Genomic DNA, 18,611 nt, shown 5'->3' with positions numbered 1-18,611 from the left:
GAACAGCTATTATCTACCATATAGGGGTAATAATGCACTACATGTTCTTAATACAGGGAATCCGTAAATCTGCTTTTATGTATGAGGACTGGAATGATAAAAACTGTAGTCAATCCAAATAATTTTTTAAACGCCTTTTTCCCATAGGTGTAAAAATGGCAAATTAAGATTTGTTTTTCCTTTCCATAGTCTGTATGTATCATCTTACCAAATAAGAAATGTCTGAAAGGTAATAAAGTTTAAACCACAATTTATTCAAAGAAAAGAAATCTGTTAAATGTATTATTTCATGTGGGAATATAGATCGGTTCATCTGTGCAAATTATGTGAAATATCTGGTATGTTTATATAAATAATGTGATACGTTTATGAGACATAAAGTCAAGCCACACCAAGTTTTTTCTTAATTGTAAAAAGCCTTTTATTACATTCTTAAATCCACATATTGTATCACCATTGTGCAATAAAACTTTACTGTGTTCAAACCTCTTGGGCTTTATATCCATAACATACCATAAATTATTTCTTATTAAAATCTATATTGATTTAATAATAATAATCTTAAAATAGAGTGAACATATAAACAAGGATCATGACAAGAGAAACTTTTAGGGAGACATCTTTAAAAACGCTCTTTAAAAAAATAGAATTACATCTCTCCAAGACATAAAGAACACTAAACTGATGAGAAAAGAAACAGTACACATAGGGATAAAAAAATTAAGAAACAAAAGATCACAACAAAACCAACACAAGATTCAGAGATAATAATCCATCTTTTATATTTATTGTACTATATTTACTTTTTTTTAATATCCTATTTAATCTATGACTCAAACTCCAAAAAAAAAAGTCTTGCAATAATGATATTAGACAGGGGTAAAATCTTTGATGCTTCTGAAGTCAAACATTCACATGAACATGTACTGTACACAGTGATCAAGGTTTAAAGATCTTCTATTATGGTGCGAGGTGTCTTGCTAGCTATAGACGAACTGCAGACACTGAAGGACAGAGAGCCCAGCTATCTCCCTGAGTAACAACCCTAAACGGAAATGCAAGTGCAGATCTTCAGTGCTGCCCTCTGGGCATCTTATAGGCCTGCAAAAACTATAAAGTATACTAAATCCTTTCAAATCAGCATGTCTAACACTCTCAACACACAAAGTATTGCACTTTGTTACAATCTGTAAGTGTCATCTGTCGGTCATCATGTCAGCTGAGAGCTGACCTCTGTGTGTTGGCTGTATATTTGGTACATTATATACATTACTAAATAACATTATTTGTCGTGCTGCGAGGTGTTGGAGTGCTTTCGAAAATGTACAGTAATACATAGCAACAAAGGCCCAACATACTGAGAACAATGGGAAAGACCTTATTGCACAATCCCACCATGCCACTGTTTCACGTACCCGGCAAAGAGTAATACCCCTTCATACTATGTGAGATAATGTATGGCGAACAGCACTGTCCCAGCAGTGCAAAGCAAACCAGGCTGACATATTAAATAGAGCTAGACATCCAAAATATGTCGTGTGATTGTCTTAAAATGCTTCAGATAAAAAACAGCATTGATTATAACTATTCTTTTCTAGTAGCTTCTTTAGGACACTGGCAGAATGACACATATACAGAAATCCAATATGCCCCCCTACTTTGTAAAAAAGATTTCATCTGGACACACCCTTGTATCTCCAGAGACTTTACTTAAGATAGATCTGTATCTAAGTAGGGCTTCCTCGACCTGAAGGCCTGACCTGCTCTCAAATGACAGAAAAGCAGTCAGAGATGAGTAAGTACATCCAGCAGTTTAGTTTAGTTAGCATAATATATTTTAGGATAGTTTTGTCATCACTGGCCTTCAAATTTCACTACTAATCGTTACGTTTTCGAAGAAACTCTAGTATGTATGCAGAAATACTAACTCAGGGGGGTAGCTGATGGCTCTGTCAACCCTTTGCTGTGCCATGTAGTGTTTGAAGAGGGTGAGGTAGTAAGGGAGTGCGGGGAAAAGGAACAGAGGAGCTAATTCTCCAATCAGAACACCTTGGCTTCCTGTGTCTGCCTCAACCCGAAGCAGTGAGAGTTGACACAGACAGTAAATCCCCTCTAATTTATGTCTAGGGAGGTTAAGAAACACCCTCACCCACAAGTCCACTCTCCTCATCCAACCATGTAGGTGGGAATGTGGTCAACTGTCACATTTCAACATCAAACTCTCAGTTAATTTTCTTTCTTTAAACCCAGTCTTTTGAATCTGCTGGTTAAGACGCTGCTGGAGGTTTTGAGCCATGGCACTCTTCTGCACAGGGGGCCTGAGGTGTGACAGTTCCAGATGCTCCTCCATGGAGAGTCGACATAACCCCACAGTGGTCGGCTGCCCAGCACTTTGTTCATCCAGTTTACTGGATCTACAGTGGGAGGGCATATCTAGCATTTCTGGCTGGTTTAATAGACGTTTTACAGATGGCAGTCTGAGTGTGAACCCGTAAAGTCTTGTGCCAAGAGTTCATTTTGGATTCTAACAAGGACTCATAAGTGTCTTTCCAGCAATAACAATCTTTCCGTCCCAGAACCCCAAAGTTTGGGCTGGCAGTTTCTGTTTCTTAGAGAACTGAGCTCATGACTGCTCTTATCTTACATGATTCTAAAGGGGTTTATATATATATATAAAAAGGAGCATCTGAAAATACTTTCAAAATACCTTTGTGATTCTCTCTCTCAAAGTGGCATTTTCAAGGGGAAAAGGTATTAGGGCTGAGGTCACTGATTGCATAAAAAAAGAAAAGAGCTTACTTATTTCAGTGTCTGTAGGAGTGCTAGTAAAAATACCTACAAAGATAAGTGCCATGTGTTGGGCTCTGTAAGCAAGAGTTTGTAGGTGCACAGTGGCAGACACTCTAAATGTCTGCCCTTGATTCACACAGTTTAAAAACCCCGTTTGTGAGTTTGATCATGGTCCCTTTAAACAGTTTGTTCGTACATTACAAAACTGCAAAATATGGGTGCTACCGAAAATATTGAATGCAAATACTGCAAACCGCCACAAAGTGGGTGAGGATTTTAAGTATGTACATTCTATATCGAGCCTAGGGCTGTGCTGAAGGGTAAAGGGGAAAAGGGGGATACATTCAACGATAGCTTACAGGAACTGTGAGAATGGTGAAAGTCAAATTCAGCTTCATGAGAGGTTTAAGGTCTTCTCATAGAAAAATATTTTTGAGAATACAAATGTCGGCTACTCTTTAATAAGTTCCTAAAAAAGATGTTACATGCACTGCAGCGTCAGTTCCTATAGTGTTACGCTGAAGCTGAACGAACTGGCTTGCAGGGCAGTGTGAGCTACTCCACAGGGTTGGGAGCTCATCGTTGAGAGGAGTGTGTCCTAAAGTGTAGCGTGCAGGATTGTCATTGAGCTGCTGGTTGGTTTTAGCCTCAGCTGGTTGCCACATTATTTCCCTCTCCCTACACCTCAATGTCTCTGGTTGAATCCCGCTATTTAGCTAAATGTTGTTAGCCCTCTGTGGAGTCTGGGAAGGAGATTTCACTGCCAAAAACCTCCCGATACAGAGGAGGAAAGGTATATGCTGTCTCAGGGTGGACCAGACGGAAAAACTCCAGTTTGTCGATGTGAAGGTTGCAAATGGACTTCAGGATGGGAAGCTTAGACACCATCTAGAAGGGACATACAGAAGAGCAGAAAAAATGAAGTTAAAAGAAGAAATAAATACCAATTAAACTAGGTCTGTCAGCATTAACGTGTTAATCGCGATGCGATTAAGGGCCGAGAACAACGCATTACATTTTTTTAATCGCATTAATTGCATGCCGCCATTTATTAATTTATTTTACACTTCACTCGGCTTCGCGTCGTGCCTAACAGGCTACTATTTTGACCCTTTGCCGCACTGTTACTTATCATCAAGCTGCCATACTTCCTCGTAACACATCCTGCTGCTGCAGGCTGCAGGCATGATGGAGAAAGACAGCAGAAAACAGTTCTGAATGGCGCTTTTTATTTTCCAAAACTCCTGGACAGCTAATTAGACAAGTCGAAAGCCACATGCACATTGTGTAAAGCTGAATTAAAATATCACCGAAGCACGTCAAGCTTGAGCTACCACCTACGGGCTAATTAACGTGACTCAGGTTGATGCTAGCAGGCTCAGGCAAAGCACTATTTTAGAGAGTGCTACTCGCCGACCTGTTGATGAAACCAATCCAAAATAGTTACTACAGCTCTTGCGAAATGGGTGGCAACTAACTGCAGACCTGTCAGCATCGTAGAGGACTCCGGTCTTAAAGCGAACTACGGTTGGCATGTTCTGACCTGTCTCATACATTGCCGTCTAGGGGGACAGTAGTTTCACGCATACACAGCCTGTACGACTGGAACTGCTGCAAAGTGCAAACGCTGTCTCATTAACCGGTGATCACTGGACGTCAGTGAGTACTCAAAATTATTTAGAAGTTACTGCACACTATATTTACTCTGGTAAGGATTGGGATTTTTAGTTTTTTAGTTAGGTACTTGGAGGAATTGTGCAATAATGACAGATTCACACAATTTTCTTTTGTTTACAGTAAATAAATAATAAACAAATACAAATCTTAAAGTCAAGTTCATAAAGTAACTTTCCTTGCATGCATTTGATTCCCAGTCAAGATACACTGGTAAGAATTGCTTTCCATTAGCCGCTTTCCGACCAAGTAGTTACAGGAACGTAGTTATAGGAAAAGTCCACTTCTAACCAGATCTACTAACTACTCTCCCCCAAAACCGTTTTTTTCCAATTGCATTCGCACTGGTGAAGTGGCCATAGGGACTGGTAGGAGGGGTAAGGGAGTGATGCAAGCACGGCAACGGTCTTTATAGCGTTAAAATCAGAAAACAAATACACCAAGAAAAGTATGAACTAAATACTAAATCTAATGTATATAGCATATTTGTCATAATTTAAACAAGTCTCCCGAAGAGAAACGGGTATCTCTCTCTCCCCCGCCTCTGCCTGCTGCGCTGTGGACGTGTGTGTGTGTGTGTGTGTGTGTGTGTGTGTGTGTGTGGTGTGAATGTGTGTGTGCGTGTGTGACGGCCAGCGAGCCGCAGGACACGCTTGTGGAGTTTAACTCTGAAAAGACAGTTAACCACAGGTTCCTGTTAATCTTATGATAGACATGTGTTGTGATATTTAAACAAACGAACCGTCAACGGTGAAATAAAAGCCTCTTATTTACGAGACCGGTCTGAGAGACCTCCAGCTTACAGCGGGGTCTCTGAGCATGACTGGCCCAGCGACGAGCTAGCGGCCGGGGCAGGCGCCTGCTGGCTGTCGCCTGCGGGCTGTCGCCTGCGGGCTGTCGCCTGCTGGCTGTCGCCTGCGGGCTGTCGCCTCACTTCATGGAGCTTCTCAACTCCGAAAACTTTGAAACAAATTGTCAATTCAACATAAATCTTCACAAGACTGCCTATATTCGAAATCTAAACAGTTAATTTCTCGCCTAAAAATTATCAGAAGTGAAATTAGTGATGAATAAGATGGCAAAAATTGTTAAAATTGTCCCGTTGTTGGTCTGTCTGTACCGGAAACCCAACCCTCGTTGACCTAGGTTCATATGCTGAAAAGGGAAAAGATCCTGCCCTGAAGTAGGAGCTGAAAGAGTTACAGGAACTGTGGCCAGAGGGACTTAAAAATCCCCAAATTGGTCCAGTCGGAACACGAGAAAAAAAGGGTTCTAGGAATTTCATGTTCTAGGAACTGCAAAAATCCCTCCGGTCAGAAAGCGGATAATGTTAATATGTACTTAAAAACAGTTCTGAAATGCAAAATAATAGAATTTTAATCATGTGATAAAACATGCGATTAATCACGATTAATTATAGAAATTCAGCGATTAATCGAGATAAAAAAAAAAATTCATCGTTTGACAGCCCTAAATTAAACATCTTATTAATACATTACGTAAACAAAGCATCATGTCAATTTTTTTTACCAAACTGTAATGTGGCAGGATTTGTACCTTGGCTAGTTTCTCTTCTGATGCTCCCTCTTTTTGTAGGCAGCGCTGCAGAGCCAAGTAGACTTTCTCCTGCAACTTCTGTATCTTCTGAACATCTGTCAGCCAGGGTCGGTCTGAGAAAAATTAGAGTGACAAGATGGTTTCATTAGGGTTGTCATGTTGCCAATTTGAAACTGCATCTGGTGAGGTTAACAATGTACAAACATCTAGGAGAAGAATAGGAGACTGGTCTCTGGATGGGGTACACAGACTGAGTTGGTGAAAGTTAATTTATGATGTGAACACACTTTATTTTGATTCTTCTTTGCTTCATTTTACAAATATGGATGGATAATGCAATCTGAATAATGCAGTCCTAAGAAAATAGGTTAAAAGTGAAACTGTATCCTTAGGAAGCTACTTGCAAAGACTGGTTTTAGTTGGAGTGAAATTCCATTTGTCACAAAAGTCTTAAATCACGTGCATAATTATCCTGTCATTTTGCAAACATTTGTTCGTGACAATAGCGACAGTAGTGTAGGAAAAATGTTTTGTAATTTTTAAAGAGGTCATCCTCTGTTATTATGAAATAAATATAATCTCACCTGGTGAAAGCAGCACAACAGCACTGAAGAGAGCCATCTCTTCCTCGGACATCTGTATACGGCTCAGGCTTTTAGCTAAGTCAAACACTGCATTCACAAGATCGTCACAGCCTAGAGGGGAGGAGAAGGAGAACAACAAAGTCATCATCAAAACAGAAGCTACTGACTCTGATGATTTTGACACAGATGAAACATAAAACAAGTTGATCTAATATCCCCTGCTCCTCCTTTCATAAAGTTTATGTGTTTCCCATACAGACAGACAGATAGAGAGAGACTCACCAAGGGCTTTGAAAAGATCAGCAGTGGCAAACTTTCCATCAAAGAGCAATGTATTATTGATGGGGTTATAGGCCCGACACATACGGATCAGAAGAACATTCATGCAACCTGTGGACACAAAAGAAAACCAGAAATATGATTAGTGACATATACTGTACATATTTAAATAGTTATAGCTATTATAGCTGAATAAGTTGGAATAGAGGAAAAAGAGCATGCACACTTAGTTTGTTAAATCTGCCCTGTCATGTTTGTATGAATTGAAACATTCTCAAGGTTCTCAAAGTCATTTTATGTCATTTACTCGAGTTGACATGAGTGACACGGAAATTGTCACCTGTACAACAGAGGATGTAATTTATATCATCAAGGCTTTTGTATTATCACTGTTGATGATGTGTTGCTGTGGATTTGACCCACTTATAGTAATGAGACTTTCAAGAATTTGGTCCTGTTTTATCCTACTTTTAACTTCTGATAAGCCTACATTCACAATCCTGTATCTTCAGGTGTTAGTCAGGTTTGGCAGATTTATGAGTGTGAACACATCTCAAACCTTTTATTATCAACATTTCTGTTTGGCACGTTTAATTGGTCTAATTAAACGCCTTTGTGTGTGTGCTTCCTCCTCATGAAATGAGAATGCCTTGGCTGCCACTCAAAGCCATTAATCTATTGTTTTGAAATATGTATTGTTTGGGTTGTCACTGAAAACCAAACATTCATTTTAAATTTCTAACACTTGAAAAAAGATCACACAAAGGCCTCCACAAATTATGAGTTGAGGCACTTCACAGTATGATGACCTGAGCGTGATTAAAACAAGGCCAGCCATTCTTCAGAAGCATCTTTTCAATTCACTCATGTGATACTTGAACTCTGTGAAGTCATCTACCACCTGAGGGTATTATAACGTTTATATGACAACAGCTGTCTTTGTCACAGCTAAAGGTTTGCAATGGAATAAACATACACACAGGAGGATGGCTGTCTTGCTGAGGGCACGTCTTGTAAAAACAGCTCCTGACTGTTACTTCGCTTTGTGTGTGTGTGTGTGTGTGTGTGTGTGTGTGTGTGTGTGTGTGTGTGTGTGTGTGTGTGTGTGTGTGTGTGTGTTTGTGTGTGTTTGTGTGTGTGTCATGCACTGACCTGCTTTGAGGAGGATAATCTGATCATTCTGGCAGAGGTCCATGAAGCCAGTGATGGGCTTGGCAAACTCTACCACATACTGGATTGCATTGGTGATGTGAACGGCACATTGTTGCCACATCACCTCAGCTGTCTGTAAGAAGAAAGGCAGGGATGCTTTTATGAGAATTGCAATACAAGAGAGGCATCATACAAGTTGTACTCCATTATTCTCTGTTGACTCTGTGCTTATCTAGACTTTGGTGGAGTGATTTCCCCTAAAGACGTCCTGACCTACATCATGTTTGATAATAATATCTCGCTTTAAACTCGTCCTAAAACCCTTGACTATTGAGACAAAAGGCCCAGTAGGAGATGTGTGATAAAAATGTTTGGTTTTACAAGAATCAACTACGGTGACAAGAAGGGAACACTTTCGGAAACTTCCTTCTAGTTTTACAGTTGATTTTTGTGCAAGGTTAAAAACTAAAAACATTTCTCTGTGAACTTTGTACAAGAGAACAACTATAATGATATGAAATGTGTAACTTCAGATTTAGACTGTACAGAACAGTTCACAATACGCTCCATCACTCCATATAGGTAGATGGTAACACTTTTTCAATAAACCCCATTCTTGTTTTGTGTATAAATGTCATATGTTTGCAATACAAAAATGTGTCATATATACCTTGGTCTGGTATGAGCTTGTCTCCTCCGGGCTATACAAGGTCCACGCCATTCTCTTTAGCTCCTCTGTGCTGTACTGGCTCGTCTCTATATGGGACTTCAGCACACTCTGAGTTATACGCTCTAAACAGAGGGAAAGGTTTCGCAATGAAATCCATGTTGTTTTAAAGATAGATTTAAGGTTCAAACACACAACAGCAGTAGCCATTATACAGTAGCTAGGCATTACGGGATGTATACTGACCTATCTCAAGCAGGGAGCAGCCCTCGGGCAGCGGGTTGAGGATAGCATGTGAGAAGAGTCCAGAGTCGTGCAACAGCTGGTACTCATGCTTGATGCTGTGGTGGGCGTCTACAAAGTCGAAGTTGGTCTGTTCTGGTGAACTCTGAGAGGATGAGCTGCTGCCTCCACTGCCACCCATCATGTCCAGGTTACAGTACTCGCTACATCCATCCTCTGGGGTCAGCGGCAGATCTAAAAGCAAGCCTTCTGGCAGCAAGCTGATGTCATCCAGGTCGCTGAGCTTGGTGCTGGAGCCTCTTCTGTAAGTGCGGCAGTGGTCGGCCATGTTGCCATTCTCCTCGCGGACACTGAGCCCCGCACACTCTTGGGACTGCTGGTGCTTCTGGACCTCTGCATACAGGCTGTCGCGCTGCTTTTTGGACATTCGACCAAACTTGACCGCTGCAACAGAAGGATGTAAAAACAAAAATTAAACATTCAGGAAGGTATAGTCTAGGTCAGGGGTCACCAACACGGTGCCCGTGGGCACCAGGTAGCCACCAAGGACCACATGAGTAGCCCTCAGGCCTGTTCCAAAAATGAAAATTGAATAATGATATTATCTGTTTCCCACCTTGTTAAGTCGTTGTTGATAATTATTGATAATGAGAAATCATTAACGTGATCAGTGTCTTCACATAGATGATCATTAATCATTAATAATCATATATAACTAAAGGCAAACTGAGCTAATAAGTTATTTCAGAAGAGTGTATCAAACTGGTAGCCCTTCGTATGACTCGGTACCCATGAAGTAGCTCTCAGTTTCAAAAAGGTTGGTGACGCCTGGTCTAGGTCAAACAAGGATTACATAAAAAGTGGGCGGTGGAAACTCGGAGTTAATTAAATATAGATCGAGTAGCTGAACTCACCATCACGGCTCATGCCCAGCGCGAGACACTTCTGCAGCCTGCAGTGCTGACAACGGTTACGGTTGGTCCGGTCGATTAAACAATTCCTCTGTCGTGAGCAGGAATACATAGCATTGTTCTGCTGGCTGCGTCGGAAGAAACCCTACAGACAAAAAGACACACACAAAATGTGAATCAGTGGTAAACCATGTGAGCATCTAAATGCTTTTTGGGTATAAACAAAATGCTTTGATTAGACTGATCAGAATGGTGATAACAACCCGTTAAAGCTGCAGTAACTGACAACTGATGAGCGAGATGGGTGATAGCTCACCTTGCAGCCTTCACAGGTGATGACACCATAGTGAATCCCTGATGATTTGTCCCCACAGATTTTACACGGAATCACCTCTATTTGAGCTGGAGAGAGGTGAAAGAGGGAAAAAAAATCAGTAAAATTGTAAAAAGAAAAACAACACATATGGACCTCAAAACACAGAATAGTTTAATTTTGTAGTTAGTTACCTAGAAACAAATAAACACATGGATTTATTGAAAAATAATATGATTAAATACTAATTGCTGTCATTGCATAATGAGAGTCATAACACTGTATTTCTTTCATAATGGCACAATAATTTAAATTTGAAAGAATTAGCCGATTGATACGATAACGTTCTGTGACTTTTTTGACAATCGGTTAATCGTTCGAGTCATTTTTTAAGCAAACTTGCCTCCAGTGTAAGAATTTGCTGCTTGTTTTGGAGTTTTGGACTGATGGTCAAACAAAACAGTTAAAGATCATCTTGGGCTCTGTGATGGGCATTTTCTGACATTCTATAGACAAGACAACCAATCGATTGATCAAGAAACCAATTGGCAGAGTGATCAATATTTTAAAAATGGATGCAGTCCTACAGTGATACACAGCATGTGATGTGATTTTAACCATTTCAGTTGTTGCACAATTGGTATCTAAATAAATATGTATAGAAAACCCAGCCCACAGGTATGTAACAAGTAAACATATCGTTGGTCACTGTCCAGTAGCACTAAGATATAGAGACGTTACTGGAACATTCAATATTTTCTTTTTAGGCGTATCATGCTGACTGCAGTTATTGTCAATACAACAGCCTCAGTCGTATCAAATGAAGTGGGCAACCTATAATACTTCAATATTTACTCTGGACAACCCTGATTTTTTTACTCAAACAAGACAACCACCGCCTTGCATGTGGCATTTATTGGTGCAGGTAGACTTCTCACAAATTTTTCAAATTCACGTTATTTCTTGACAGTCAAATGTTGTCTGTGCACTATGAGGTTTGAAAAGTAGCTAATAATGATTACATTCATTTCACAGGATTGTGAAGAAACAAGAGAAGTGTCAAGAACACATTGTATCCCGTGATTGACAGTAGTAAGTAGACTACGTATACATTATACACTTTGAATTAATTGTGGAAGCCTGAGCCTTCTTACTCAGGAACAGCCTGCTCTTTTCATTATGCTGTTTATCTAAGTAGCCGGGCCTCCTCAAGCCCAGAATAGCCGGTCAATTGCATTAGCTGAGGCCCAGGGTTATAAAGTTTCACCTCTCTCTCTCTCTCTCTCTCTCTCTCTCTCTCTCTCTCTCTCTCTCTCTCTCTCTCTCCATCTCTCTCTCTCCATCTCCCTCTCTCCCTCTCTCTCTCTCTCTCTCTCTCTCTCTCCTCCAGGATGAACAAAATGTTAGCAGGTTAACAAAGGCATACTGCTGTTCTGAACCCTCCAAGGCCTACAACTGTAACCCACAAAATAACTACAACTGACTGTTACAACATAGATTGTGTGCAAGATCAAATTTGGCTCGGGCAGCAGGGTGTGCCAAACAATCCCTAAACCACTTTTGTTGGATAACAGAGGGTATTAAGTAACCTGTAAACCTCAGGGACGGCTTTAACCAGCCATCACAGCTGGCTCTCCAGAAAATTGCTGTTTTCTAAAGGCTCTTTGATAAACTACTCAAGACCAACCGATCACATGAATCACTGTGTGGGGAGAGATATGCATCGCACAAAGAGGCAAAGCAAAATAGGTTAGTCACTGACATTACACTGAAAATCTAAACTTAGAGGGAGGGAAAATCCTTCAACATTTTCTCTCCAAAAACACTTTCTGCACTGTGCAGGTGACATATTTGAGTGTTTCTGTTGGGTAGAATTCCTACTGGCTAACGCAACTGAGGAATATAAATAAATAAATGGCAATGGGGGAAAACTTCCTTTCTATTGCTCCCTTTATACTTCCCTCTCCAGAGCCTCACCGCCACCCTTCAGCCTGTTATATAACTGCCGTCTGGCCACATTCCACGAACACACTCATTCAAAGGTGGTTGTCTTGGCAACAGTGTGACGATACTCACTCACCCTTCCTGCACTACCATTGGATGCTGAGTGAGCGGCTCTGTCTGTGACTCGCCGCCTCACCTGCCAGTCAGCTGAGCTGCACCGGCTGCACCGTCAGGCCGAGGGAGCAGGAGCTGCTCCACTGACACAGTTTCTCATTCAGCGCAGGGGGAGGCACTAGTGCTTGCAGCCTCACAAGGAACACAATCTGGTTTCTTGTGGGTTTTAAGGTGGAACCAAATCAGTTAAGTTAAGGAAGAGTCTTCCTTTTGGTTTGGAAGGACAACAATGTAAGGTTTGATTACCGAAAAGATGGATGATCAGTTGAAACTGGCAGGGCCAACTGCCCCCTTTGCACAACATCTGGAAATATTTCCTAAAACATCTAGTACAGTAAGCTGCAGCAAGGGGCAACAGACATAGCTAATAGTAGCTCACAACAAGTTGCAGCATGTCAAGTATTTGAGTGAAATGTCAGCTGTGTTTGAGCTAGAACATAAATCTATTTTTACTCTGGTGCAGTTGGCTGCCCAGTGATTCCTTCTGCCATTCTGGTCTATTGGCAAATACATGTTGCACAAATCATAGCTCAGCACAGAAGTGTACACTGTTTAGTGTAAATAGCAGTGTGCAGAGCAGTCTGTCTGTGACAGCTAAAACAGTGTTCTCTCTGACTGTTAATTTGTTGGTATGTTGCGTTGCAGCATGCGCCTGAACAACAGTTTCTTTATTCTCATCTGAGTTTATTTAGAGCATTTCCTTGAATCTTGGTTCTAAGAGAGCATGTTCTTTACACAAACATCCATTCTGTGTGTTAAATGCTATTAGCATATATTAGAGGCTACATGTTTAGACTTTTTGAAATTTAACTTGGCTAGGTAAATACTAGCTTTGAAGTTTAAATCAGAATCAGAATCAGAAATACTTTAATAATCCCAGGGGGAAATTATTTTTGTTACCACTCCAGGTATAGAAACAACATATATTATCCAGACCAGGAGCTTAGACAATATTCAGTATATAAATAAATCACAAAACTGTAATTTAATACACCTCATAGGATCTTTGGTGTGCAGTATACGCAAAGTCATCATAATTTGCATTCCATTTTCTAGAACATCATTGCTGAATGCATCTTTTCACATAGGAGGTATGTTAACACAAGAGCCTTATGATCTGTTCACACTGCAGCGTTAGGAATAATTGCGTCGCTTTAATCATGTGCGTTTGATGTTTGATCAGTGGGTAGAGCAGGCGCACATATACTGAGAGGTTTATGCCTCGACGCAGAGGTCCAGGGTTTGAATCTGACCTGTGACAATTTCCTTTGTGTCTTTCTCACCTAGCTGTCCTGTCAAATTAAAGGTGGAAAAGCCCAAAAAAAATTATAAGAAGTCAGTTGGTCATTATTTTTCTACATCAGTGCTGTAGTCTATATGGACAACGTTTCATTTCCGGGATTGTTCAGGCGCTGCCGGAAATTCAGCCGGATGTCCCTAATTTTCGGCCGGATGTCCGTCACCTTCCGCTTTCTTTGTGTTGGCATTCTAAACTCCAGTCGGTTTATGAGGACTATGGTTAACTGCTCCTCTCTGCAGGCTAAATCGAGACAGCTAGCTAGAGTCTGTCGAATCTGAGTTTTCTGATGCAAGACAAAAACAACTTTTGAATGAGCACGTTCCACCAAAAGAGGTACTTTTTTGCCAAGGCTGCGCTTAGCGCCGGCCAAGATGATTGTGATTGGTTTAAAGAAATGCCAATAAACCGGAGCACGTTTTTCTCCCATCCTAGAATACTGTGTGGATTAGCCAGACCCTCCTCCGCAGCGCTGTGGACAATGGTCTGTTAATGCGAGACTGTGCTGTAACACCTTTGTTAGGGAGACTTTGCACTCTCATCCCAGCTAATCAAACTGAGTCCAAGGTCCTATTTACCTTACACTTATGTTAACATGACATACTGTGTAATTTATCTACATTCTGAGGGGCTCCCGGGGCCTCTATGGGAAGAACAGCATATATGGTGTATTGTGCAACATACTGTAGAGCTTGGTTACCCATAAAGAGGTTTTACACAATTAAAGTTGGCAATTATTTAAATAAAAATGCAGTAATGTCCTCTGTTTGTCATTCTCTCTTTTTACATATCTCCCAATTCAGGGCCATAACTACCACGTTTTTTTCTATACAGCTAATGTGAACGGTAATGACAGCTTTTTCTCTTCTTCTCCTCCTCCCACTGACCTACCTAGAGAATGCAGATAGTATATTATGGTCTGACACTAACCCAAACTTTCAAAAATGCACTGCAGGTTTAGGTAATTACTCAGCAGATGCAGTAGTGGAATAAGAGGTATTAGTGTATATATTAAAATGAGCCAATTGCATGTAAAGGCCTGCATCATGCATCTCTCTTAACCGTAGACCTTGCTGATGTTTTTTTAGAGCAGTAGAGTAACACTGAATATTACAACATTTTACAAAAATTATAAGTGACCAAATTATTTCCTTTCATCTTTTTTGTGATACTGTCAGCATAATGTAATAAACATAATTACTTTCCTGACAGTCTTGAGGAAGAGAATATTAATTGTATTTCAATCTGCACACATCTAAAAAGAATTTCAACAGTACAGCTGTCAGCCCAACCAGGTGAAGATAGATAGATTATTTTCACTTTTCTTTTTTGCTGCATGACGTTTTATGCTATGGATTAATAACAATAAAACATGTTGACTTGATATAAATCTATACTATCCTACATACTTAACACCGTTCCCCACTCATCTCATTCACATGCTGAACAACAATGCTCTGCCTGCCAAGAAACCAGGCTTCACCCTCTGTGCCTCTGTAATCCCTCACTATTGATCAGAGAGGATAAAGTGCATTCAGTTGATGGTGCTGTTTATGCAGCTCCAAGCCCAAACCCTAGTGGGCCTCTGCAACACAAGCAAAACCAGACTGAGGAATTCAGTTCACAGCATGTAATTTTGCACGCTGCTCCAAACCACAAGAACAAATTTAGGACGATGCTGCAGCAATCACAGTCGCCTTGAATAAATATCTCTTTACGTCTGTTTAGAGGTCCCTTATCCTTACTTGGAACATAGATATGGCCTATCAAAAAGACTTAAGATACTGAAAACAAAAATATAATCTATAAGTAATTATTGTGCAGCAAAATGAATTGTTTCCCTAGTAGTCATAATAAGCAGAAAGGCACAGACTTAACATTAGCTTACACTTTGCTTGCATACTAACATGCAGGCTGGGTGAAGAGTTAAAGGAAGGAATCTTAGCACGCAGTTGTCTGAGAGAAAGGGCACCTTGACACATACTGTAGCTTGCTGTGAACTTGCCCAAGGCTGCAACAGATAGTGGCTTTGAGGCTGAGCTCAGCACAGCAGTGAACTTGGAGAGCAGAGAGCGCCCTTTCCTTTTTACTGCCACCCTACCTTTGATCCTGGGCTAACTGAGCTCCAGCACAGCTCTGCACAGCATTAGTCCACTAAGGCATAACATCTATAAGTGCTTTATTGAAGTTTGTCTACCGGTATTTGATCGTGTTGCATCATAGGCTACCTACCTAACCTGTTTGTGCAACAGTTTACACGAATAACTCTGAGAGATAAACAGCATTGTTTGCGATCTACCAGGTATAAATGTGACTCAGGGAAAATGCATCTATACACTGCTTGTGATATCCACACTCTTATGTAACTTGTGTTTTCTCTGTAAAGTAAATGTAATTGAAGACTGGAGAAAACATTGTGGGTAATGTGGTATTTTTACAAAATGAGATTGACAAGCCGTGCTTGACTGTAGTGACACATACTCTGGTTGATGTAACCTTAGCTGACAGGGGAAACTGAGCATAACTGAACCCTGCTGTGCTTCATGGTTACATGTGGGCTTTCTGTGCTCACATCCTGCTTTTCGCTGCAGTGCATGGCTTTGACATCACAACTCCACCAAACAACTGTAACATGTTAAATCCTTACTATAAGTAAATAGATATTTTATCTATAGAAATAGATGTTTTTAGATTTCATATATAAAATCTGTCTCACGCAACATCAGATGTTAGTTTTTGTAAGAAAAACTAATAAAAGGCGGCATGCACTCAGGCTCTCCCAGTGCACCTCAAATCTACAATATTTAAAATATATAACTGATAGATAGATAACTGATTGAAATGATCAACATTGTCTCATTAGTAATGATGACAGACCATGGCCCTCCACCCCTACGGTGGCCGACAGGGGCAAACGCACTGCAACTTAATGAAACACACACAAATAGACAAAACACAAGCAAATTAAGAAAACATCTTCATTAATTTGACAACACATGCGGTGCATTTAGCAAACACGCTGCAAATACAAACAACACAACCAAATACGCCAACGCTCTGCAAATACAGAAACGAACACAATCCCCGAAAACAAATGCAACAAAAAAAAACCTGCATCCAGATTACACAACGGAAGTTCTCCAGGCTACTAAGGAGAGCGCTAAGTGGAACAACTTGATTTTCGACCCATTTTGTGCTTTTCTTCTTGCATCCTTTCTGTTTTCGGAGTTTGCGTGCTTTTCTTTTTGCATCGTTTCTGTATTTGCAGCGCGTTTGCTAAATGCTAAATGCTGCGCATGTGTTGTCAAATTTTAATTTTTGCTCGTGTTTTGTCTATTTGCGTGTGTTGCATTAAGTTGCAGTGCGTTTGCCCCTGTCGGCCACCGTATCCACCCCCAGGCATACACAAACTTGCTCTATCCTCAATGACAGAACTAGGTCAATGGAGCTCCTCTCTCTCTCTCTCTCTCTCTCTCTCTCTCTCTCTCTCTCTCTCTCTCCCCCACACTGACCGCCATACTGCTGACGCTGAAAACAAAAACACGCTGGCTGATGAACTAACTATAACACTGAAAACACAGTTCAACACACCATCAGTGCTTTGAGGCACATTAAAACATCAAATAAAAAAAATGACACCAGTGTTTACACCAAATTGTAAAACTAATGGTCGGTTCATACAAAAGTCATACGAAAGTGTAATGAAATACAGCAAACAGGGAGAAAACCCTAAGAAAAGGGGGACTATTTTATTAACCGTAAACAAGCCCTGCCAACAGATTTTTTGCTCGGTTTGACAGCCTCTGAATCACTCCGCTCACTCCCTCCCTCCCTCTCCTCTCTTTCTTACATAAGTGGAGTCACCGGTGAAATAAATAATACACAACTACGCATTCGTCAAAGGCAAAACTGAATAAATGCACAAAACCCCCTTACAGTTTATACAAATAAACTAAACACACTCATGTTAAGACCTATGCATAAAGCCTATAGCCTACATGTATCTGTGCTAAAATAAACCACTTCTTAACATTCTAAATGTGCTTATTAAGCTTTGACAACTTTCAAAGTCCTTAAGGTGACAATTTTGCATACAATCTAGAAGCTGTGTTTTATTTCCCTGATGTAATGTGGTGTATTTTCCAGTGGGAGCATGCAGCCTACGCACTTTGGACTCTTGTCTCAAAGCAGTGCCATCCCCACGCTAAATACAACTCAAAAGTTAATATACAAAAACCAGACTTGAAAATACATTCTAACAAATTTAAACATTTTCACAAACTCACCTCTCATGTCGGCGGTGAAGTCGAGCCAACTCTTCAAGTCATACAACTCCAAGTGGAAATGAAGCCAAGAAACACTGAGAGCGACGCGCACTTATTTGCTCCAAACCGGAGCAGCTGAGAATTGTCACAACAGCAAATCCTCATATGGATTTTCTACCTTTTTTTCGCATGCGTCAACCTTAAAATAAACAGAAGCAACGGCGTGTTTAGTTTGTTACTTTCTGTCAGCTTGCGCGAGTCTCAGATTGAGTGGTAATAAAGCAGCTACAGCTCCGTGTCTTTTCACAGTTCTGTCCCGCTCTGACTCTGCAGCTCGCTCACCTAGTTTCGGCGCGTGGACTACACATGAGCGCGGTCCGCCCGCCTCGTGCCCCGTGATCCGACGCGCGCGCCACCCTCCGCGCGCAAGTAGATTCTCGCGTGCGTGGGAAAGTGTGGCAGTATGTCAGTTCAGACAGTTCAGTTCAGACCGACCAGTCAACCAGCGTGGGGACTATAAATAACAAGCGCACAGTTTTATTTCCTTGTAGACAGTTTACCTTTAATCATCAGCAGCAATGTTACATTTTTCTTCCCCACTATTGCCCAATAAAAAGGAACTATGATACATTTTAGATAATAGGTCTCCAGCACAACCTTCATAGGCTGCTATACATTCTTGGACATTTTTAAACAGACTTGAAGGGCCACGTGGATGTTTTGCATGTTTCATTCACTATAAACCACATAAAGACGTACAG

General features: G+C 40.8%; 1 protein-coding gene across 1 annotated transcript; it reads right to left on the bottom strand.

Moving 5' to 3' along the window:
* Positions 1-396: 396 nt before the first annotated feature.
* On the bottom strand, positions 397-18,200 carry rorca (RAR-related orphan receptor C a). The gene is made up of 10 exons (XM_031318494.2): positions 17,872-18,200; positions 10,174-10,259; positions 9,861-10,002; positions 8,950-9,390; positions 8,707-8,828; positions 8,037-8,169; positions 6,888-6,995; positions 6,606-6,716; positions 6,022-6,134; positions 397-3,678 (listed from the first exon to the last, which is right to left on the bottom strand). Exons 1-10 carry the CDS (start codon positions 17,876-17,878, stop codon positions 3,517-3,519), a joined length of 1,425 nt encoding a protein of 474 aa, XP_031174354.1. The 5' UTR covers positions 17,879-18,200; the 3' UTR covers positions 397-3,516.
* Between the last annotated feature and the right edge of the window lie 411 nt (positions 18,201-18,611).

Source organism: Sander lucioperca, chromosome 11, assembly GCF_008315115.2.
Source record: "Sander lucioperca isolate FBNREF2018 chromosome 11, SLUC_FBN_1.2, whole genome shotgun sequence".
Lineage (NCBI taxonomy): Eukaryota > Metazoa > Chordata > Actinopteri > Perciformes > Percidae > Sander > Sander lucioperca.
Note: the sequence above shows the minus strand (reverse complement) of the source record. Positions and strands in the feature narration are given on the sequence as shown.

Bases quoted from the DNA above. Each gene is read 5' to 3' on its own strand.
- rorca (XM_031318494.2), bottom strand. The intron at 9,391-9,860 runs GTGAGTTCAGCT...CTTCTGTTGCAG, and splicing joins GCTGGGCATGAGCCGTGATG to CGGTCAAGTTTGGTCGAATG. The intron at 6,717-6,887 runs GTGAGTCTCTCT...CCTCCCCTCTAG, and splicing joins TGATCTTTTCAAAGCCCTTG to GCTGTGACGATCTTGTGAAT.